This window comes from Echeneis naucrates, chromosome 13, assembly GCF_900963305.1.
Source record: "Echeneis naucrates chromosome 13, fEcheNa1.1, whole genome shotgun sequence".
Taxonomy (NCBI): Eukaryota; Metazoa; Chordata; class Actinopteri; order Carangiformes; family Echeneidae; genus Echeneis; species Echeneis naucrates.
The window spans coordinates 14,128,641-14,148,458 of record NC_042523.1 but is presented as its reverse complement, the minus strand read 5'-3'; the positions used below and the strand labels follow the sequence as shown (position 1 = coordinate 14,148,458).

The 19,818-nt window shown below is 39.3% G+C and overlaps 1 protein-coding gene across 1 annotated transcript in view; it reads right to left on the bottom strand.

Moving 5' to 3' along the window:
- grik4 (glutamate receptor, ionotropic, kainate 4) overlaps positions 1-19,818 on the bottom strand; it is a 130,005-nt gene that overhangs the window by 85,592 nt on the left and 24,595 nt on the right. Inside the window, exons 2-3 of the mRNA XM_029517000.1 lie at positions 13,697-13,861; positions 10,770-10,867 (exon numbers count right to left, since the gene is read on the bottom strand). Of these exons, the coding sequence (XP_029372860.1) occupies positions 10,770-10,867; positions 13,697-13,861 (263 nt within the window). The remainder of the gene's footprint in view (positions 1-10,769; positions 10,868-13,696; positions 13,862-19,818) is intronic.

The following is a 19,818-nucleotide window of genomic DNA, read 5'->3' as shown; positions in this document are numbered from 1 at the left end:
AGAAAATAAAGACCTCGAGAAGGAAGGAGAGAAACAGAAAGGAAAAGGTGAGGATAAGGACAAGAGAGTGATGAGAGCAGAGGCTCTATGAGTGCTGTAATAGGAGACATTACAGGACGGACAATGGCAGAAAGGCAGAGAGGTGAAAATTGGTTAATACTATGGCAGGGTGACGGGAAAGAATCGGGGTGCTTCTCAGTGTGCTACCCACCTCAGTACCCAGTGTCTTTCATGTGATTTTATGTGGCTGTTATTTGTTCGATGTGTTTTTAAGGTAGAGGAGCGTGTGTCAGAGTGTGCCATTCAGCATGTGGACTATGGGGCCATTTTCATCATTGTTAGTGCTTTTATTCGTGGTAACGCTTTACAGAGTTGGCGTGGAAGGACTCCATTCGACTCTGAGAGCTGTCTCAGCTGAGTTGCTCTCTGTCGGGAGAGACTTTCATCACTACAATCCACAACAAACTGAGTTGTTCTTGCCAACACCGGAGGAGCTGCTCTGGAGTCACTTTCTGGATAAGCCTTCCTGTCAGAAGAGGGAGAGGGAGAAGAGTTGGAGCACACTGGAGGCTCAAAACTATGAGCCTTGACGAGCGACGCAGACTGCCTCTGCTGCCCAACGTCCAATGCATCAGGAACAAGATGGATGAGCTGGAAGTATGGACAAAAGTCACAGAAACGTGGCTCAGTGACACGGACGGAGAAGAGGATCAGTTCCTTAGTGGGTTTGGTCGCCCACTCAGGTTGGACCATTCACCGGAGACCACTGGGATGAGATGAGGAGGGGGAGTGTGCTTTTTTATTAACAAGAGGCACTGTAACACTGAGAAGATATGTCCTTTCCATCTCCCTCCATCCCTATCAATTTCCCCGTGAGCTACAACTGCTGTTTTTTTTTTTTTTTTTTTTTTTGCTATTGTTTACATCGACCTTTGGGCCGCTGCTCACCTGATTGCAGACGTCACATACAGGCTAGACGCACATTTCCAGGATGCTCCCAAATTCATTCTTTGCAAATTTTAATCATTCCACCTTAAATGAAACTCTGAGGACATATGAGCAATACCTGTCTTTTGCCACCACAGAGAAAAGTACAATGCTAGACTTGTGTTATGGTGCCTGTTAGTCCCTCGGAGCTTCTTTCACAACGGTGTCTACCTGATGCCTGCGTACAGGCCCACCTTCAGGTGCCTTGCGTACACAGAAAAATCTGTTAAAGCTTGTAACGACATCTCTGTAGGCTTGCTTTGAGTGTACTGACTGGCAGTGATTTTCTGATGCCTGCCAGGGGATAGATGAATTATGTGACACTGTGTCCTCTTATATTTCTTTTTGTGCTGTTATACCAACTAAAAAGGTTAGTTGTGTATCCAAACAACAAGCCATGGATATCTAAAGAGCTTAAATCTGTCATCAACAAAAAGCGAAAAAAGCTTCTATACTGGTAATCCTTGTGAGTTTGATGGTTGTCAATAGAGTAGTCAAGAATGAAATAGGGCCAAAAAGGAAGGAAGGAAGGGAAATCGAAATCCAGTATACTGTAGTAAAGGTGACCTGAGAGCAGCCTGGAGTGGAATTGACCAGCATCCATAGTCCAGGAAATTTATTCGGGTTAAAGGAGTGAATGATGCTTATTTACCGAAATAACTTTAATTCATTTTTCTCTCGATTTGAAATGCTTCCCAGTTGATGAAATCCTTGGCACCCGAGAATGACATACAATATTTAAGAAATATGTCACAGCTCTCTTTAAGAAAACAAACTGCTGGCCCTGACAGGATCTGTGGGCACACTCTCAGCTATTGTGCCGATCATTTAGGTAGAATATTTTCTAACCTCTTTAGGTTGTGCACTGACAGCTGTAAGCTACCCGCTGTTTGGAAAACATCTACTTCAATTCCCATTCCACAATCTTAAAGTCAAAAGGAATTAAAGGATCTTAGGCCTATTGGACCTTTACAGGATGAAGTCACCTCCCTGGTTGAAGGTAAACTTGATTCTTTACAGTTTGCCTACCAAGCAGGCAAAAAGGTAGATGATGTTAAACTCTGTATTTTAGAGTATGTAAGCATTTGGAAAAACTCAAATCCATTGCAAGAATCTTATTCGCTGACTTCTCTTCAGCATTTAATAAGATACAGTTCCATTTATTGGTTAAACACCTTGCTCCTGATTTTAACCAAGCTGACCAACACTGATCACTGATTTTGAACTTTTTAACTGACAGACTACAGCATGTGATGTCTGATATCCTGGTGTCTAACACAGGCTCACCTCAGGGTTGTAGTTTCTTTCCCATTCTTTTCAATTTGTACAGTTGCAGGTCATCAAAAGAGGGTAGCTATCTGCTGAAATTCTCAAATGATTAAGAACTCTTATTGTTTCTCAACGATTCAGAGCCTGATCACGGAGCCCTAACCCTTTAGGAAAAACACTGCTGAGCCTGAAGCCAGTATAATCCCCCCCAAAAAGGAGAGGAGATTGTGGACAATTACAAATATCCTGGCACTGTGTTTGACTCATACTTGAAGTATTGACGCAAACATGGAGACAGCAGAGGATCAAAATACTGTGCAAATGGACCTCTTAATGTCTGTAGCACAATGCTGCGTGTCTTTCACCAAAATCGTTTAACCTTTCCCTATTATGCTGGTGCAATGGGCTAACAGTGGACAGGAACAGCTTAAATAGTATTGTTAAAGTCTGCTCCAAAATTATTGGAGTCCAGCAGAGAGACTTGTCAATCTGGGAAGAATGTGTGGCTCAGAAGGCAAAAGGCATAATCTGCCAACCCAACCACATCCTGCCCATTGAATTCACTGTATTGTCCTCAGGCCGCCGCTTTAAAACTCCCCTGGCAAAAACAGACCGCTACTCAATGTCCCTCATACCCTCTGCCATTAAGCTGCTAAATGCCAACTCTAACTGTATGTTGGTGGTCCTTGTTCCGGAATTTGCTACTACTACAACTATCAGTAACCCCCCCCCAATCAATATACTGCCTGTCTTCTCTTGACATGCTGATGTGATTGTAACTGATGGTGGATGTAGGCTGTTTGTGTTTACTGTGCTCAGGGTACTGGGAAACGGAATTGCTTTTATAAGGATAAATAAAGTTGTCTGAATCCGATTCTGATAAAGGAGAAATGGTGCAATGAGTAAGAGGAGAACAGTGTAAATCAAAGCAGAAAAGGACATAGGTAGGCAATAAAGCTGTGCCAAGATAAGCAGTAGTCATTCAAAGGCTTTTGTGTGGGCGTTTTTAAGTAATACAACATTAAAAAATAGTCATTATAATGCTGCTGTCTTTTTTAATGTTTGGTTCTATTTAATTTATTAGGTTAACCATAAAGTCTTTATTTGGAGCTGGAACCCCAGGGCCTGCAGGCTCTGCTCAAAAAAATGTACTTGGCAATATAGACTGAAAAATTAAGACTATTTTATGTAAGACTAAACTTTAAAAATTCAGTTTGTGATGGTTGAAACCCCTCGGGCTTCGGAGCAGGCCCCAGGTGTTGTAATCATTATCAACGAGTAAGCAGATATTTCTTTGTGCGGTATGTAATCTTCAAGACAAAAGAAATGAAATATCTGGAACTGAGAGACCAAGAGTTCAAAAGGCTCAGAGAGGCAGGTGAAGGGTTCACAGTATGAGGCACTAACAAAGTCCAATATGAGCGCTATGGCAACAGATAGTGGTCTATTAAGTACGCCATCTTAACCAAGACAGACCAATAAACAGCAGAGCTTGGATTAACTACTAATGGCTATAGATCAGATGAAGACACTTGGGACAAAATGTAGGCTTTCTTTGTATAAGCTGAGAGGGAGACAGAAGAGCATGCCCAAGAAAAAGTCTTACTGAAGGACGAATTCTTAGCTCCTCCATGAGGACCTGACACAATCTAATCGCTGCTGGAAAATAGATTCGCTGTATCTGATGCTACAAGGTGCAGGTGGCTTTGTGTACTTACTACACCGTGAGGCATTGAAAAAAGGTAAAGGGCCCCTTTATTCATGGCAATGCAAAAAACCGTACAAGCAGCACTCTGACTGCATTTTTACTGACCTTGAAATTTACTTTTTATGTGGTTTCTGTGTGGTATTTTGTGTGAGGTGCACGTTGCTGGAGGACAGGCAGAAACAAGCAAGAGTTTCATTTCAATAAGTCTGCAAAAGCAAAACGATTTGTTTTTATTATAGTGAGAATGTGTATTTAAGAAAAACTGATACCTCCAATTCATATCTGTTTCTGTCACAAATGCACACCAATGACAGAATATTTATATCGTCAATATATAATTTAAGCAAATCATAATTGACGATGGACAAGTGATGTTCATTTTATTGTATGACTGAGATCTGAGATCAAGTAATATGAAAAATAACCATTACACTGCGGTCATATCAATGGAATCATAAACCTCTTGTCATTTATTGTAAAATCTGAATAAAAGCACACAGCATCTGCTGCTTGTCCTCAGCTCATCCCATCCTGCACCATCCAGACAAAGTGATAATTTCCTGAAGAAGCCTCTTCCCAATTGTTGAGTTGTTGTTGTCATGCATTACTGAGATTGCCACAGCCGTTTTGAGAGCAATCAGCCCAATGACAATCCATGGTCCATATTCGCCTTCGCTCATCTTGTTTTATAAATTGCAAATTGCACTGCTTCACCAAAATAATGGCGGTGATTGAAAATGCACACACAGCTGTTCTCTGCTCTTCGACCTGAACTTTCAGTGAAGACTCATGCTTGTTTACTTGTAAAGGAATGGCTTATTTTCGGGTTAGGGTTAGTTCGTTCAGATGAACTTATACCTGATATCAACATGACAATGAGTTAGCAAACCTAATCTACTGGTGAAACTGAAATGTATAAAATCTCTATAAAAAGCTATAAGAAGAAAAACGTTAGTGTGAAGAATGAACTTTGTGTAAGCACTACAGTCAGACCGCCAGCTGTTTGGTTCACACATGCAGAGCATCTGTTTCTGCTTTCCTCACCTCCTCCTGTAACAAATCAAAGCTACTCTGAGGACGATTAAACTATAAACACGGTTGTTATAATTTAGGAACATAAATGTACGAGGCTGCAAAGTGTAAAAATGACTATCAGCAAATCGAAAAATTTATCCACTATCAGACTTTATTCAATGACAGCCTTTGTTAGTTAATCATTTTAAGCTAACATGAATGTCTCAGCAGTTATTTGTGGCTACAACTTTCAGTCTACGTGAACACTGGAACAAATTAGTTCACTAACTCATTCCAAATGTTTTAACATGGTTAATAAGGTAAAAATAGAGCCCCTCCCCTTTCTGCTCAGGAATAATGTTTGGATAATACTGGTGTCCGTGTGTGTTCGGGCAAACCACGCAACCAGGAGACGTGCTGTGTGGCTTTGCTCTGACCAACTATGGTGCATCTAGCAGAGAGACGGTCTAATGGGAGCAGAGCTGCCGTATAAACGGTCTCTGGTCAGAGAGGATTTGCTGGGTTGGCTGGTTGGCTTATCATGTCACAAAACCCAATTCCACACCTTGTGTAGCACCAAGCTGCAGGACGCGTCACCCATTTAAATCAGTCTGGACATTCTTGCACAAACTGAACACAACACAGCAGGAGCAGAATCTAAAGCAGCTATTGGACAAATGAATGAACACACACACACACACACACACACACATCTTCACTGGGTGAATTCCTTCACAATTATGACAAAAATGAAGCAATGGACCTGCAAGACCTTTCTCTCCCAAAGCTTTGGCAAATTTTCAAAAACATCCATTCACGAGCAATCAGCTGTGCCTCAGCTTTCTCTGTTCACTTTGTCTGGGGTCCTGTTAAACAATTGCTCCTGTTTGCCCATGTGGGGGTTTCCTACGGTTCATTGGCCTACTAATAAAGTGATCTTGAGAAATATGTTTGATTCCAAACTCAATTTGAATTAAACTAAAAAGCTAAATTTGAGTTTTTCAAATTTAGCTGAAAACCAGTTCTCACAGTTTAGCAAAGCACTGCATCACATCATCATCAGGACACACAATCTAGTACTTGAACATATTTGAGCAAATGAAACAAAATGAAAAGAAATGTTTAGATTATTTCAAGTATTTCCTAACTAAAGCTATAACAGTGGGTCAGAATTATGTTACATATGTGTCTTATGACCTATCTTCTGTTTTGTCTGGACATCTGACGTTAATACTGATTCTGACATATTGGAATCATTTGGGAATACGTTACTAATTTTTAGCCAAAACAAGATTTACTTTTTCATCCTTAATGGTAAGGGTGGTGATGAAAGGCAAACTAAAACGTGGTTAAAAGCAGCGAGGTAAAACATAATCTCTGTCAACTTTTTGTCAGTTATTGAATTTAATTTAAAGCTGTCTGTGGCAAAATGACCTTTGCTGAAAGTTTTGTACAAAAAAGAGGGTACAAAACGGGGAATGTAGGTGGAACCTGGTGGAAATCTGAATGGTGAACTCATTATTCAATACCTAAGTCAATACTTTTAAATAATCTGATTTCTTATCTTTGAAATTCACAGGAAACAACGGCACAGAAAACAAAACGGCATTGCATGCTCCAGCTATTCTGGTTTGCTGCAGCTGCCAGCTGATAAGCACCTGTAAAGCAGCAGGAGCCTCTTATCCAAAACCAGAGTTAATGTTTCCCATTAGCTGATATTAATCTGCCCTTCCCCTAAATCCTGACCCCAAGCTTTGCTTTGCACGCTGCATCCGATGGAACCAAACTCCCACCACGATGCACACAGTCAGCCCCTCTGAAGTAGCAGCTTTCCTCGGTCCCACTCCTTTGTCAGCTTGGTGGAAGTTGCCTCTGCAGCAGCATTGGAACCTGGGGAGTGATTGATCGTGGCGGGTAAATGATGTGCTGACCACCTTGTGAGGTCTGTCAGCCACAATATTGCTGCCGGTGTTCCAGGAAACCATGCAGCTGGAATGCCAGCATTCGTGGCCTTACACTCACAGTGAGGGATTAGACGGTCAGACTAATGCATGCACACTAATTCACCCCAACACACACACACACACACACACACACACACACGCCTCTCACTCCAGGTTGACAGCAGGGAAACATTCCTTGATATTATTTAAGGATGTGACAATTTCTACACATTGCACAACATAGCTCATGGATACAATCAAAAGTATTGCCATTTGTCTAGTGAAAGGAATGATTAGGCACGAGCAGCAGACCTCAAGTGTAGCTCTTGAAAAAAGCTTTACACTACCTAAATGATAAGATCCTGTAAGACTGCTCATCACATTAAGAATAACTTTGCCTTGTCTTGGTATACTTAAGCTCATCCTCTGTATCAGCAGGGAAGCATTTCCGTACTGTAAAATTTTACACTGTGGTGGACCTTTAATGTGCTCTGAACTTTTTTCATGGTCCTCTTCTGAATAGTAATAACTGGTGAAGTTGTCTTTGCTGTTAATCTAGGCAGAATCTGAGATGACCACCATTTTGATAACCATTAAACTGAAATCACTTCTTAAGGCATATGATGAATATTTTTTGTTTGATTTCCTATCTTGCTTCCCAGGGCCATGTTTTCCCCCTCAGTGCGTAGCTTTTTGTGTTAAATTAAGAGTATCTCCTGTGCATTACGCACAGTTACTGTGTGTAATGGTTAACTTACATCAGCCCACCACGATTATAAGGCTGTGAAAGAAAATTCCATTGACAAGCTGTATGAATAATATGACCTTCTCTGCTTGACAGAAAATACACACAAACACACACAGTACAGCAATGCTTACCTCAAACCTATAATGTGGGCCGTAATCAGAGAATTTTGACTTAACACCGTTGTCTTTAATACTAATCTTCAGGGACCAAACCAAAGGAATGTGATTTTCCAGCTGTGTGCATCATGTACGGCTCATATATATATATATATATATAAAGTAACAGTATCCTGATGACCACAAATTAAAAACCAGTTATCTGATTAACCGTTGGACAAACTAAAAATAGTCATTAGTGCTTGTTATATAAAACAGAATTAAATAAGAGGATCAAAATCCTTCTAAGGAAACAGGTTTTTACCTTGGGTGTATTAATCTGTTATCTGTTGTCAGTACAACTTGGTGCCTGAGTTCTTTTGTGTATACAGCAAAATCTCCTCTTGTAAACAGATTCAATCCTCTTTTTGTCTCATCCATGTGGAATGAATCTCCTCCTCATTATATTTATCAGTGTTTCATTCCACTTCTCATAATGTAACATAAAAATGTTTAACATTATGGTTTGTGCCACTCGCAGCAAAATGATCCACACAGCTCTTTCTTGCAGCACACTGCCCATAGAGCAGTGTCCATGTATTCAGTGGTCAGTTACAATATGTAATCATCTTGTCACAGAATCTAATTCTGCGTGAAGCACTGAGCCATTATATTAGCGAACTGCCAAGATGCAACCAGCACCGGCTTTTAAGGGGACTGGGAGATGGCACTGTGATTGGTTTATTTTACATTACCTCTGAAACACTCCCATGATTAATGAAGAGACAAAGCCACAAGCCATTTGAACCAAGCATCTGGTGTAGGGACGGTTTTCCTGCCGTAAAAACAGAGTGGGTAATACCCTGACGCATTTACGCCAAGCATTTTACATTGTGGCCTTTGGACCACTAAGTAGAGTTAGTAAATATCTTGATGAGAAAGGGTCATCGGGGCTATGATTTAGATTTACCACGTATGAAACCAAACTCATTTACATTTTACACTGAATGCACATTTCACTACATTACATACTGGCTTGTACCTTTTATGCTGAATCTCACACACATCTGCTGCACATGAGCAAATTTTACTTGTACGTGTAAAAGCTTTCTTAATTGCATAAATGAAACATCTTGCTCGTTTCTGTAAGAGTCCCTCAGTTATGTATGCGAGTATAGTATGAATCTAGGGACCTTTACCTTACTTGAATATTTACATTTTTACTGACTTTATAGCTTGATTGATGACGCTACCAAACAGTAAAAAACCACTTACACCTTTATTAAATCTCCAATATGTAGTTGGTAAAGGCTAACTCTGGTCTTTAACATGGATTAATGGAAAGTAAACAGACATTGATTTGCATGTCACCAAAAATGATGGGCAGTTGTAGTATTTCAATGCACATCAATATGATTCTGTCAATCTGTTCTATTGTTGGAACAGACTGCATGTTGTACCCTGAAAATACACCTGGTACTGAATTATTAGTCAGTGTAACAGTGCCAAGACCTGATGGAAACTGTTGCTTAAATCAAGTGCTGAAAGTGGAAAGGACAAAGTTTATTTCAATGTGATGACAGCTACATTTATAAATCCTATTTACCTGTGAAAAAGTTTGGCTGAGCCTCAGAGTATTCTGGTCAAGATTATCGCCATACATTTACACTAGTACAATAAAAAAGGGATACAACAGATTATATTTCAGACAGCTTGGGGAATCTGTGAGCCATTTGACTCCTATCAGCTCCTTAGAGCATTTTATGACTGCACCGAATATATCAGTAGAAAACTCAAAAAAGGCACTTTTCACTTTATGGGGTCTTTAATATTCATACCGTGGCATTATCACAGTCATTTTTTTTTTTTTCCAAAGCAGTTTGCCCCGCCAGTCAATCCCACCAGAGATTTTAAACAGTAGGGAGTCCTAGTCTGTTTAACACTATAAGAGGCTGATGTCTCATTAGAAAGACAGGCTGTACTGAACCACCGGATATTGAAGAGAAAGGAATGGTAATGGGGTGGATTTTAATAGTCATGCTGATCAAATTCATGTGGTTAAAAAGGCATCTTCTCTGTGGACCAAATCCAATTATGGCAGGGAACACACTAGTACACACAAGATAGGGTTGGGAAGAAGTGAATGAAGACTAATATGTAATTTTTTAAATCTGTGGTTAGCATACAGTAGATAATATAAATAATTTTTATAATCGAAACAGTTTCTACGAAACAAAAAAATACCAGGCTAAGTGAACACAACAAAGTGTAGCAGTAGAGTACAGAAATGTATGAACATGTGTTTCTTTTCGTATACATAATTGATTTCGATCTAGTTCTTGGTTTTCTATAATTCAAAGGTGTTTGTCTCTTGAGATCAGACGGGAAAGTACACCATGTCAGAGTTCAGACAAGCCAATAAGCATCCAACTGGGACTGCTTTTCATGCAGTCGAACACTAAAGCTCTAAATTCACCCAGGCAGGTTTAAATTGAGAAAAACATGTTTTTTCCACTGTTTAGAAATTAAAAATATAGCTGTGGAGCTGAGTGGGTTTATCAAAACAATATCAATTATAATATCATCTGTCACTTGATAAATCTCTAATTTAGCCTGATGTACTCGGCACTAGCAGGAGCTTGTTGTTCTCAACACACAACACACACCATTTAGAGCAAAATGACAAAACTAGTTCTTTTGTGTATTTATTTTTTTCATTATTATTATTATTATAAAATGGAAAAACAGTGACAAGCTGGTATAGTTCTCTGAGATAATGATGGGAATGGAGGAGAATAAAAAAATCTCCAACGGCGCTTTGATTCAAGAGGGACAAGAGGGGTGAGGTGTGAGGCTGTTGAGGTACTTTTTCAATAACAAGTTAGATTTGATTCCCCTCCAATCTGACAGAAGCCACTAATGGCCATCATTATTTCAAAGTCCGTACTGGTGGTATTCCTATGAACAGGCTGACCCAAAACTTCAGGCCACGTAGGTACACTCACCTCCTTCTCCCCACAGATATTGCTGATGATGGAGTTGGAAGCCGGACTGGCAGAAGGACCGAGGACTGCCACCACCCCTTTAGACATGATCTGGCACACTGAGAGAAAGCAAAGAAAAGGTAGAGGGGGAGATAATGATTAAAATGGTGAGAAAGGAGTGGAGAAACCTAGAGAGAGCGTAAACCAGGTGCTATCAAAAAAAAAAAACAAGAAAAAAGAAAAAAGTGAAGTGGAGGAGTTTCTTGAAGAATCTGAAGAAAGGCATTTAAAAAAGGTCTGTTTCAGCCAGAGGTTAATGGAAGCTCATGCTGACTCTCAACATCTGATCAGCAACCTGAGCAAGCACTTCGACCGTCCCAAGGGAACCTGAACCTACATGCTTTGGTGAATTGTGCAAGGCTGAATGCATTTGTCTCCATTTAATATGCTGAACCTGGTGCATACGTCAAAAAAAGACAAAATCCTATAGCTTCTACCCATGAGAGTTTAATAATTTGTGGGCAAAGCTTGTAGTCATATAGCAGGCAGATAGTGAAAAAGGAAGAAAGCTAGAAAAAGTGTCAGGCAGTGATATCTGGAGGCCTAAAACATAAAATCTGGTATTTGAGCATTTGCACACGAATGCTATAATAGCTCAAAAAGTGATACACACATCTCATCCTGTTTTCAGCTTTGTACATTTCCAAGGACTGATTTAAAGGCTATACCTTTGGGGCTGAAAACAAATCTTCAGGCAAAACATTTTAGAGAATGTGAGTGTTACTCTTCCACCATGAGCACAGGCCAAATGCTTAAATCTTCTATAATGGAAAACAAAATGTGGTTCCTTGTAATTTTATAATCCTTGGCCTCTAATTAAACTTCTTCACCCAATGATGTGAGAACGACACACTTATTTTTGTTATTATTATTATTCGGGCAAAAGCAGGGCATTAATCAGCTACTTGTGGAAGAGGCAAGGGGGAACCGTTTTCTGACCCACACTGTGAATCCAAAGGCAGTGAATCGAATGATTAACAAGTAATCCCTTCGGTACCCATAGGGGCTGTAAGACATGAACACACAGACGTCATACTTACTCATTCACACATTTAGAGTACATGCACACACACACACAGCTGCACCTGCCTGCATGAATTCAACAAATTACAAAGCTGAATGATTTGACTGTCAGCGAACATGCTCCCGGCCGCCATGACACTTTCATTCGCTCTCTTCCTGCATTGCTAACGTTGCATATGTGTGTTTGTGTGAGAGAGCGAGAGTGAAGGAGAGGGAGAGAGACAGGGTATGTAAACTTGTAGTCAAAAGTCGACCTCTTTAACAAAGCGTCCCCCTCAGCGTCATGAATTTTCAGATTACTGGGCTGCTTACTGCAGTCAAACTGTGGTCAGAAGGTCAGCAGATAGACTAGTGTCCATTTTCCCTGCCCAACACTGATTTTCACTGATCAATACCAGCTATTGGAACATTGGAAGGATTGGCACTGTAATGAGTAAGATTGGGGAAATACATGACCATTTTTTTGGGCGCAAGGGGAGGAATAGTTGCACACATGGCAGTTGTTGTACGGATATTAACTGTGAAAGGATGTGTGTTTGTGAACTGGAGTCTTGTAATGTGCTGGTTTCTGTCTTTGCAAGCATCAGCCAGTCCAAGGAGGCATCTATTTAAGAGCTGTATAAACAACACGAGTGGGTGTTTGAAAGGTAGGGGTGGGACTTTCATGGGCAGGTAGTGCTCCCTCTGTGATATTTCCATCTAACTGTGGCCACTGAGCCGTCCCTAATCCAATTCCTACCTCTAATTACACACACAATCACACACACGAAACATTTGCACAGCATAAACAGAAAGCGGCACGCACACCAACACACACCAGCGCAGGGAAACACACACACAGGAACATAGAAGGAACCACATTTAGCTAGGGTTGGTAGTAAACCAGGCAGAGAGAGTAGTACACTTTCTCCTTGTTGTGGTAAGTGAAGCAGTGTTTCCGTGGATTAAGGGGAGCCACCAAAGTGCCGGAGTTTGTGGGAATGTGTGCTTTTGAAAATCAATCCTTAAACTTCTTGTCATAGCTGTTTCTTGTTTTCTGCAGATGCATAGTGTGCTTTATTGATTTAGGATACCTTTTTGCTGAAATATTAAAGGAAATCTAGCCAATAAAAACAGGGGTTGGTTGCGGCCTGTGATGTAGCAGCACCGATACAATAATTGACTAAAAACAGTTATTGCAACGAGTCACCCTCAGTGATGTATTTGTCAATTTCATAATGGGCCATTTAGAGATGAAGTCAGTAGTTCTCAAAGTGGGCTTCAGAGACCACAAGGAAGCTTGAGGAGGGTTTTTCTCTCTCTTTCTTTTTTTTTTTTGCCCCCGATAATGCAATCTGTCACTGACACAATGATAGCATGTATAACTATTGTTCCATGCTGCTTTGCTCTGTCCAACTCCAGGAGAAAAAAACCCCAAAAAACAGATAACACAGCAGGAAGACATAAAACACCTTCTGACTAATGCAACTATCAAAAAAATGACAGCTCATTTTTTTGTTTCTGCACCACATCAGTTTGGTATATATTTCAGTGATTATTTTGCTTCAGTTTGACCAAAATAATGTTAAACCAGACATATCTCTGTGCTTAGGGGACAAGTTTGAAAAACTGAATAAAAAGAAGACATTGCAGCCGAATTGCGATGACAGACTTGCTGATTTCAAGTAGACGGATAGATGCTCTTTAACGGCACATTTGCTGACCGGACTCAGCAGTGCCTCGCATTTATTACTATTTCTCTCTTTTTTTCTCTTTCAAAAATCATATTTATACGAGGCAATGGACTTACACCCTAATGAGCACAAACATAGAAAAGCCATCTTTCCCTCACCAAGTAATTGCAATGCGGTTCCTCTGTTACTTACTCGTTTCTCCCATCTCATATTCGCTGTCTCTCAGCAGTTCAAAGATGTCCACCTCCAGCTTGCCAGTGGTGGAGCGGTTTGTGTTCCTGTTGATGCTGTCTTTGGCCAGAGTGATGGCCAAACGCTCTCCTCTGCTGCACTCCATAGGGTCATCAAGAATGGCAGCTGATGGGAGAAAAGGAAAATAGAGATTGGTTGTCATTGTAATAACTATCTACTCTGGTAAGCAGTATTTTTCAGGGCCTGGGCTGGCCATATGGCCGATGACCATCAGAACCCGTAAAGACAGGTCATGTATTTAAAGATTTTTCTTTCTTTTTTTTTTTTTTTTGGGTAGGTTGAACATAAAAGTTCAGGGCACTTGAAGCTGGTCTCAAGGTGAATAGATTTATTAGCACCAATACTTTGGTGACATTTTGTGCGCACTACTCTCCATTAATCTAGAGTACCAACATAGGCTGCATATTGTTCTTAATAAATCCCACCACTTTAGGAGCAGCTTTTACGGAGCAGAATCTCACACAATGCCTTTAAGAGTGTCAGTGCTATTGTATATACATGACCTGTATGATAAAGGCTTGAAAGCTTAAAAGCTAAAATCCTGCACCTCTTTGATGTTATTTTGCAGAGCACTGCAAACATAAAAATATATCACATAGAATATTGTTAAGGCATCAGAGGCATTCACAATATCTAGTTGTTTCACTTTCACGAAGGCACAGAAAAGAATTCAGTCTCACAGTCACTGGAGTAGTTTTCAGAGATGCTACACTGTCTAAGTGCACCACAAAATTAAACCAGTTTGCTACAAGAGCAACGCATTCTATAAGGACATGATGTACAGAGATTTCTTTTTGCAATAATGTATTGCTTGTATTGCAGCATTGTTTTGCGGATGACTGAATAAGATTGCACACTGTCTTATTTAGTTTTTGGGATATTTGTTTATTTTGAATGAGATTATACATTTCAAAATAGAAAAGTCACTTGTTATAATCCCTTGATTAAACAGACACATTTTTAGGAAAAACTTAAATGACACACTGCAAAAACATTTTGCTAAAATACACATAGCGTGTAACAACAGACTCATTCATTAAAGACCCTTCATTAAAGCTGTAATGGCCAGTTTGTGTTGAAACTGTGTTAAGAGATATTGACTTAACTGTAGAATAATTTTCAGGGCTATAATTTGTGTGTTTCAGCCAACTGATGCTGCATTATGCAGAGATGTGTCTGTTCATCAGCCTGTAAGCACTGATTCTAATAAATATTATTACCAACACCTGTCAACACAGCCCCCAGAATAATATCACAGTTGAAACAAAGTGTCTTTACAACAGAATCTTATAACTTTCACAAGGTGATTATTTATTGCTGGTCTTTTGTATTGAAGGGGATTCAAGTGTTCCTTATGAACTATTAACTGAATGGATGCTTTATACGAACTGACTGAACTGACCAAGGCACCAATACTCATTTTAGACACCTTAAATTAATAGTATTTCTATGATGTAAAAAGAAGTTAGATGAAACATTTAATGTTCAACCATTAAATCATGTTACAGCCCAACAACAGCAGTTGGTGTGTTAACAACCAACATTTATATGAACTGTAACATACTTCCAAAGGTCTACACTCTGAGTAGAACAAAGAACAATAAAACAGGCAGTGCTGTAGATTATTGTAAAACATACTATGTGAAAACAAATGGTACAGTATATAGATAACACTTAAAGGTAAAGCAGAGGCAGGAGATGATATGATTTCAGATATTAGGCCACTTTGGTGTGTAATTTCACCATTGCTGTCTTACATCCTAACATAGCAGTATTACATACTCAGACTTGCTTTTCGCACTTTGATATCAATAATGGATCAAAAGGTGAAAAGGGAAAGTTTGTTGGAAATGTTGGACCATCAGAGAATTATAAACTGATATTGTAATCCCCTTCAGCTCTGTGGAACACTTAACTCTCAATGCTTTGGCTTTTATACCCCATAACACCGACCAAGAGCTTCCCTCTATTGTGAAAGCAATTCTAATAACCAACCTTTGGTTGGACCAATAAACATAAAATACAGGAGGAGCCCTTGAATTGCAATGACTTTACAGCAGCACAGGGATAAAAGGGTAAAGTCTTCAGACATTACTTAGTTAACCAAGTTTTCAAACTTGAGATGCATTGCAGTAAAATTACAACATAAATTCATAAAATCTTGAATGGTGTTCTTCATAATACAGAAATCATAGATGAAAAACTATCTCATAAGTGAAAGAGTTACTTCATTGGAAGCTTTGAATAAACATCATAATGTTAGTCCTTATCTTGTCTTTACCCCACTGTCTTTTTATACGGTAACCTTCACCATCATTTTTTCTGTCTTTCTTAGACTGTGCCAATTTTTCTCAACAATAAAAAAGTAGATTAGATATTTTTTCGTGTCACAAATATGCGATAAAACTTAGTGAATACCAATTTAACCAAGGTAAATGGTTTATTCAGTTCAAATCTCTCCACACAAGTATAGTTACGCCTACAGGAGGAAATTAAACTTTTACATCTCACCGGAGCTGACACTTAGGTGTGGTCAATGCATGACAGTGCATCCACAAAGCTGTTTTTACACAAGGAAAACAAGAGCTCGGCTCTCATCCAACGTAGTCAATCAATGAGTAGCCTGAAGGTATGCTGAGGCTCAGACAAGAGGAAGTATGAAATGAGTATTCCTGTGAGATAACACTGATAAAGAAATGAATCTCTTGAAATCTTTGAGCCTTTCTCCGAGATCTGATCCTTTAGTAAATGCGTTAACCCCCTATTCGTTATTAAATTAAACATTTGAAAATAGTTTTAAACCATTTTGCAAACACCGTGAAAAGTCTGCTGTCATTGTCGTTCTCAGTGACTGTATGAAAGACGGTGAACGATCACATGGACCGATGCAGTTTCATCACCATTGGTTAAAGAGGAGAAAAACACAATTATGCAGCTATGATCACGCACATACGCACTCTTCACCCACATTAACACACTGCTATTACAGTTTTTGCCACTTTGACTACGGAATACTGAGTTTTTAGTTTTATTCTCTCTGTCTATTCCTTTTTCACAGACACCAAAGCGTGTGTTTGGATAGCTGCTGCCAAAGTTAACAAGAATCCAGGCATTTGGCCCTCAACCTGCGATAAGAGCTCTTGTAGTACAGACAAACTGAAATAAGTTATCATAAAATATATACTTTTTCTAATGCGGCCATAGAGAAGCATGAAATGTTAGTAGAAAACGGCAAAAAAAGGTCATTACCCTTTTCTATTAACTCAGTGGCTGCATCTCCATTTCTTTCAGACTCAGTGTTACCGGCAGATCAAATGAAGTCGCTCTTTGCCTACTTATTATAATTACAAAGTAATTAATGCTAATGTGCTGTCCAAGGCATGTGCTTGATTGTGAGAAAAGCCATTACTGGATACAGAAGGGGGGCCAAATGTTCAGAGGGACTTGGCCTGTGACCAAATAAATGCCTTCAACAATACAGATACTGTAAAGTGGTGTAACGTACTTGATCCAAATCGCAAAACAATGGTGTAAGTTGGAAATCATGCACTTTATTGGGCTACTGTACCAATAACCACTACTCTCAGAGGTTATTGGTACCTTGAGCGACTGGTTCTCTTGCCTCAGGTAACGTGAAGGAGTGAGTGCACTGGTGCAAAACTTACTGCTTTTCATAGAATCTGCTATATTGAATTGTTTAAGCACTGACATAAAGTAATGCTTATTTCCCCTGCAGATCAACGAACTTCTCGTATTCTGTGGTCCAGTTCAGATGATGTAAATATTACGCAGGCCAAAATCTACCTGTTCTATTCAGACTTGTTTTATCGTTTGCATCAGTGGAAATTTGCCATTGTTTTTTTTTTTTTTAAGTTACATGTCTTTTTTGACCATGTAAGCAAGTCAATGTACAACTTTAAATTACAGCAGGATCCTTCCTGGATTTCTCAAAAAGAACACCTCTGTTGCCGACAATGTCTGATCGACACATCTGATCAAAAAATATGCACAAATGTTTTCCCCAAAATTTCTAGAATCAATTCTACTGCTTACATTATCTAGAGGTCGGTTTGATTTGTGATGGCTAGCTGATTAGTCACCCAATCGTGTGCAGAAGAATCACATTTGTTTTCCTTGAAAATAGGCCAACACAAAAACAGTGAACAGTGAACTAAGAAGCCGCTATGGACGAGGCCGTGCACTCAGCTGCCTTTAAAAATAAAAATAATAAACAAAATAACAAAGCAGCTAATTAGCTTTTCAAGCTGTACTGTGGGACACTGTCTCATAATTTCAGCTCTCTCCTTGCTATACTAACCGGCATCTTTTATGCTTTTCTGCTTCATAATATTTCTAAAAATAGCTTTGCCAAATTTTGAGTCATTGCTTTCACATGAATCCTTAAAGGTTTTGTGTGCATTTTTATTGAAAGTGCATCTCATTTAAAGTGAACCCATAACAGTGCAATTCACATTAGGGCCTTTGTATGAGTGATGCACAACAGTAAATGTAAAGGTCAAGGACCTAACAAGAATACAAAGCACTTCTTCTCTTTCACACCTACATTCAGCTACCTTTTAGTAAAAGGTGTTTTCATGGAGGGGCCAAAGACACTGACATGTGATTCAAATAAAAGGTTTATTATTATTATTATTATTTTACTTTGGGCATGCACTTACAGTCAAGGTTATCTCTACCTCATATTAATTTTATTAACTAAATGGTGCCTCTCTGTACTATAATCAAACAAGATTAGACATACATACACACGCAAACAATACACATATTAGGGCGTTAAACATCACAGAATTTCCCATCTATTCCCATCCAGTCATAGAAAGCTTGTCCCTGTCATTTCACAGGCATCATTTGAGAAGCCTGATTCATGCTGCCTATTTTTTTTTATCCACGTAAACAGTTGATAATTGACAACTTCACTAATTTGATATTTTTCAACAATCCATAAACAGCATTTCTCATTTATTTGATGCTTGCGTTGATATTAATTAGATGAGACACTAGGCAGCCATTGCAGCCGTTTTGGTGTCGGATGCTGTTTATCTGTGAGTGTGTGAATACATTTGCATGTTCCCATGCACACGTGTATGTCAGCAGGTGAAAACGCTGTGCCTCATGCTTTTCTAATAGCTGTTTTCTTCACTTGCAGCAGCATGACTGTGAACTATACCACAGCCAATCTGCCTGCTTGTCTGACTGCATAGCAAATGGAATTGCTATTTCCACACTTTAATCAATCTCATCCACAAGCCCTGTGGTGTGCACAACCGAAGGAAGCGGAGGTGCTATCTTACATAATTAGAAAATCTCGCTCACGGAAGACCTGGTGACAAGTACTGATTTCTTCGTGTCAAATAATGCAATTATAGCCCACATGCACCTATCATAATGCGTGCAAGTGGACTAATGTGTTAAGTCTCATTAATGTGTGACTGAATATTAAGGTTTGCTCTGCCAACCCATAAAAACTTTTGAGTCACATTTTGATTAGTGTATATTCAGGCAGCAGCTCATCCTCTGTTGTCACTGATGGTCAAAAGGGGAAATAAAGCCAAACATATTTGGATATCAATGGTATGATGTCAGCGATAATGATTGGTTGTGTTAACGTCACCATTTTTTACAAAAAAACAACAACAACAACAACAAAAAAAAAACTCAGATAAGTTTCTGTGAATGTAGAAGCCAGTGACTTAGAAGCACACGAGGAAGCACATCCTTTTCAAACTTCCATATGCAGAGAGTTATTGGCTATGTTGATATCAAGACAAGATAATTAGAAAGCTGTACTGTTGATGGCTTCTGACAGCAATTCTCTGTAGACAAGCTTTTTGCCATATCAGCTTAAACAATAGGACCATCACAGAGCAAAGATGTTGCTCTCACAGTTGCCAAGTAAAGTAATTACCATATAATTACATTTATATGATCTCCATAATGGCAACATTACAGCACATGAAGGTTTAAAAATTACCAATGCACCGCTGTTGCCCTTTGAAAATGAGATAAACTACAAAATAAAGCACAGTTCAAAGAGTCTGACA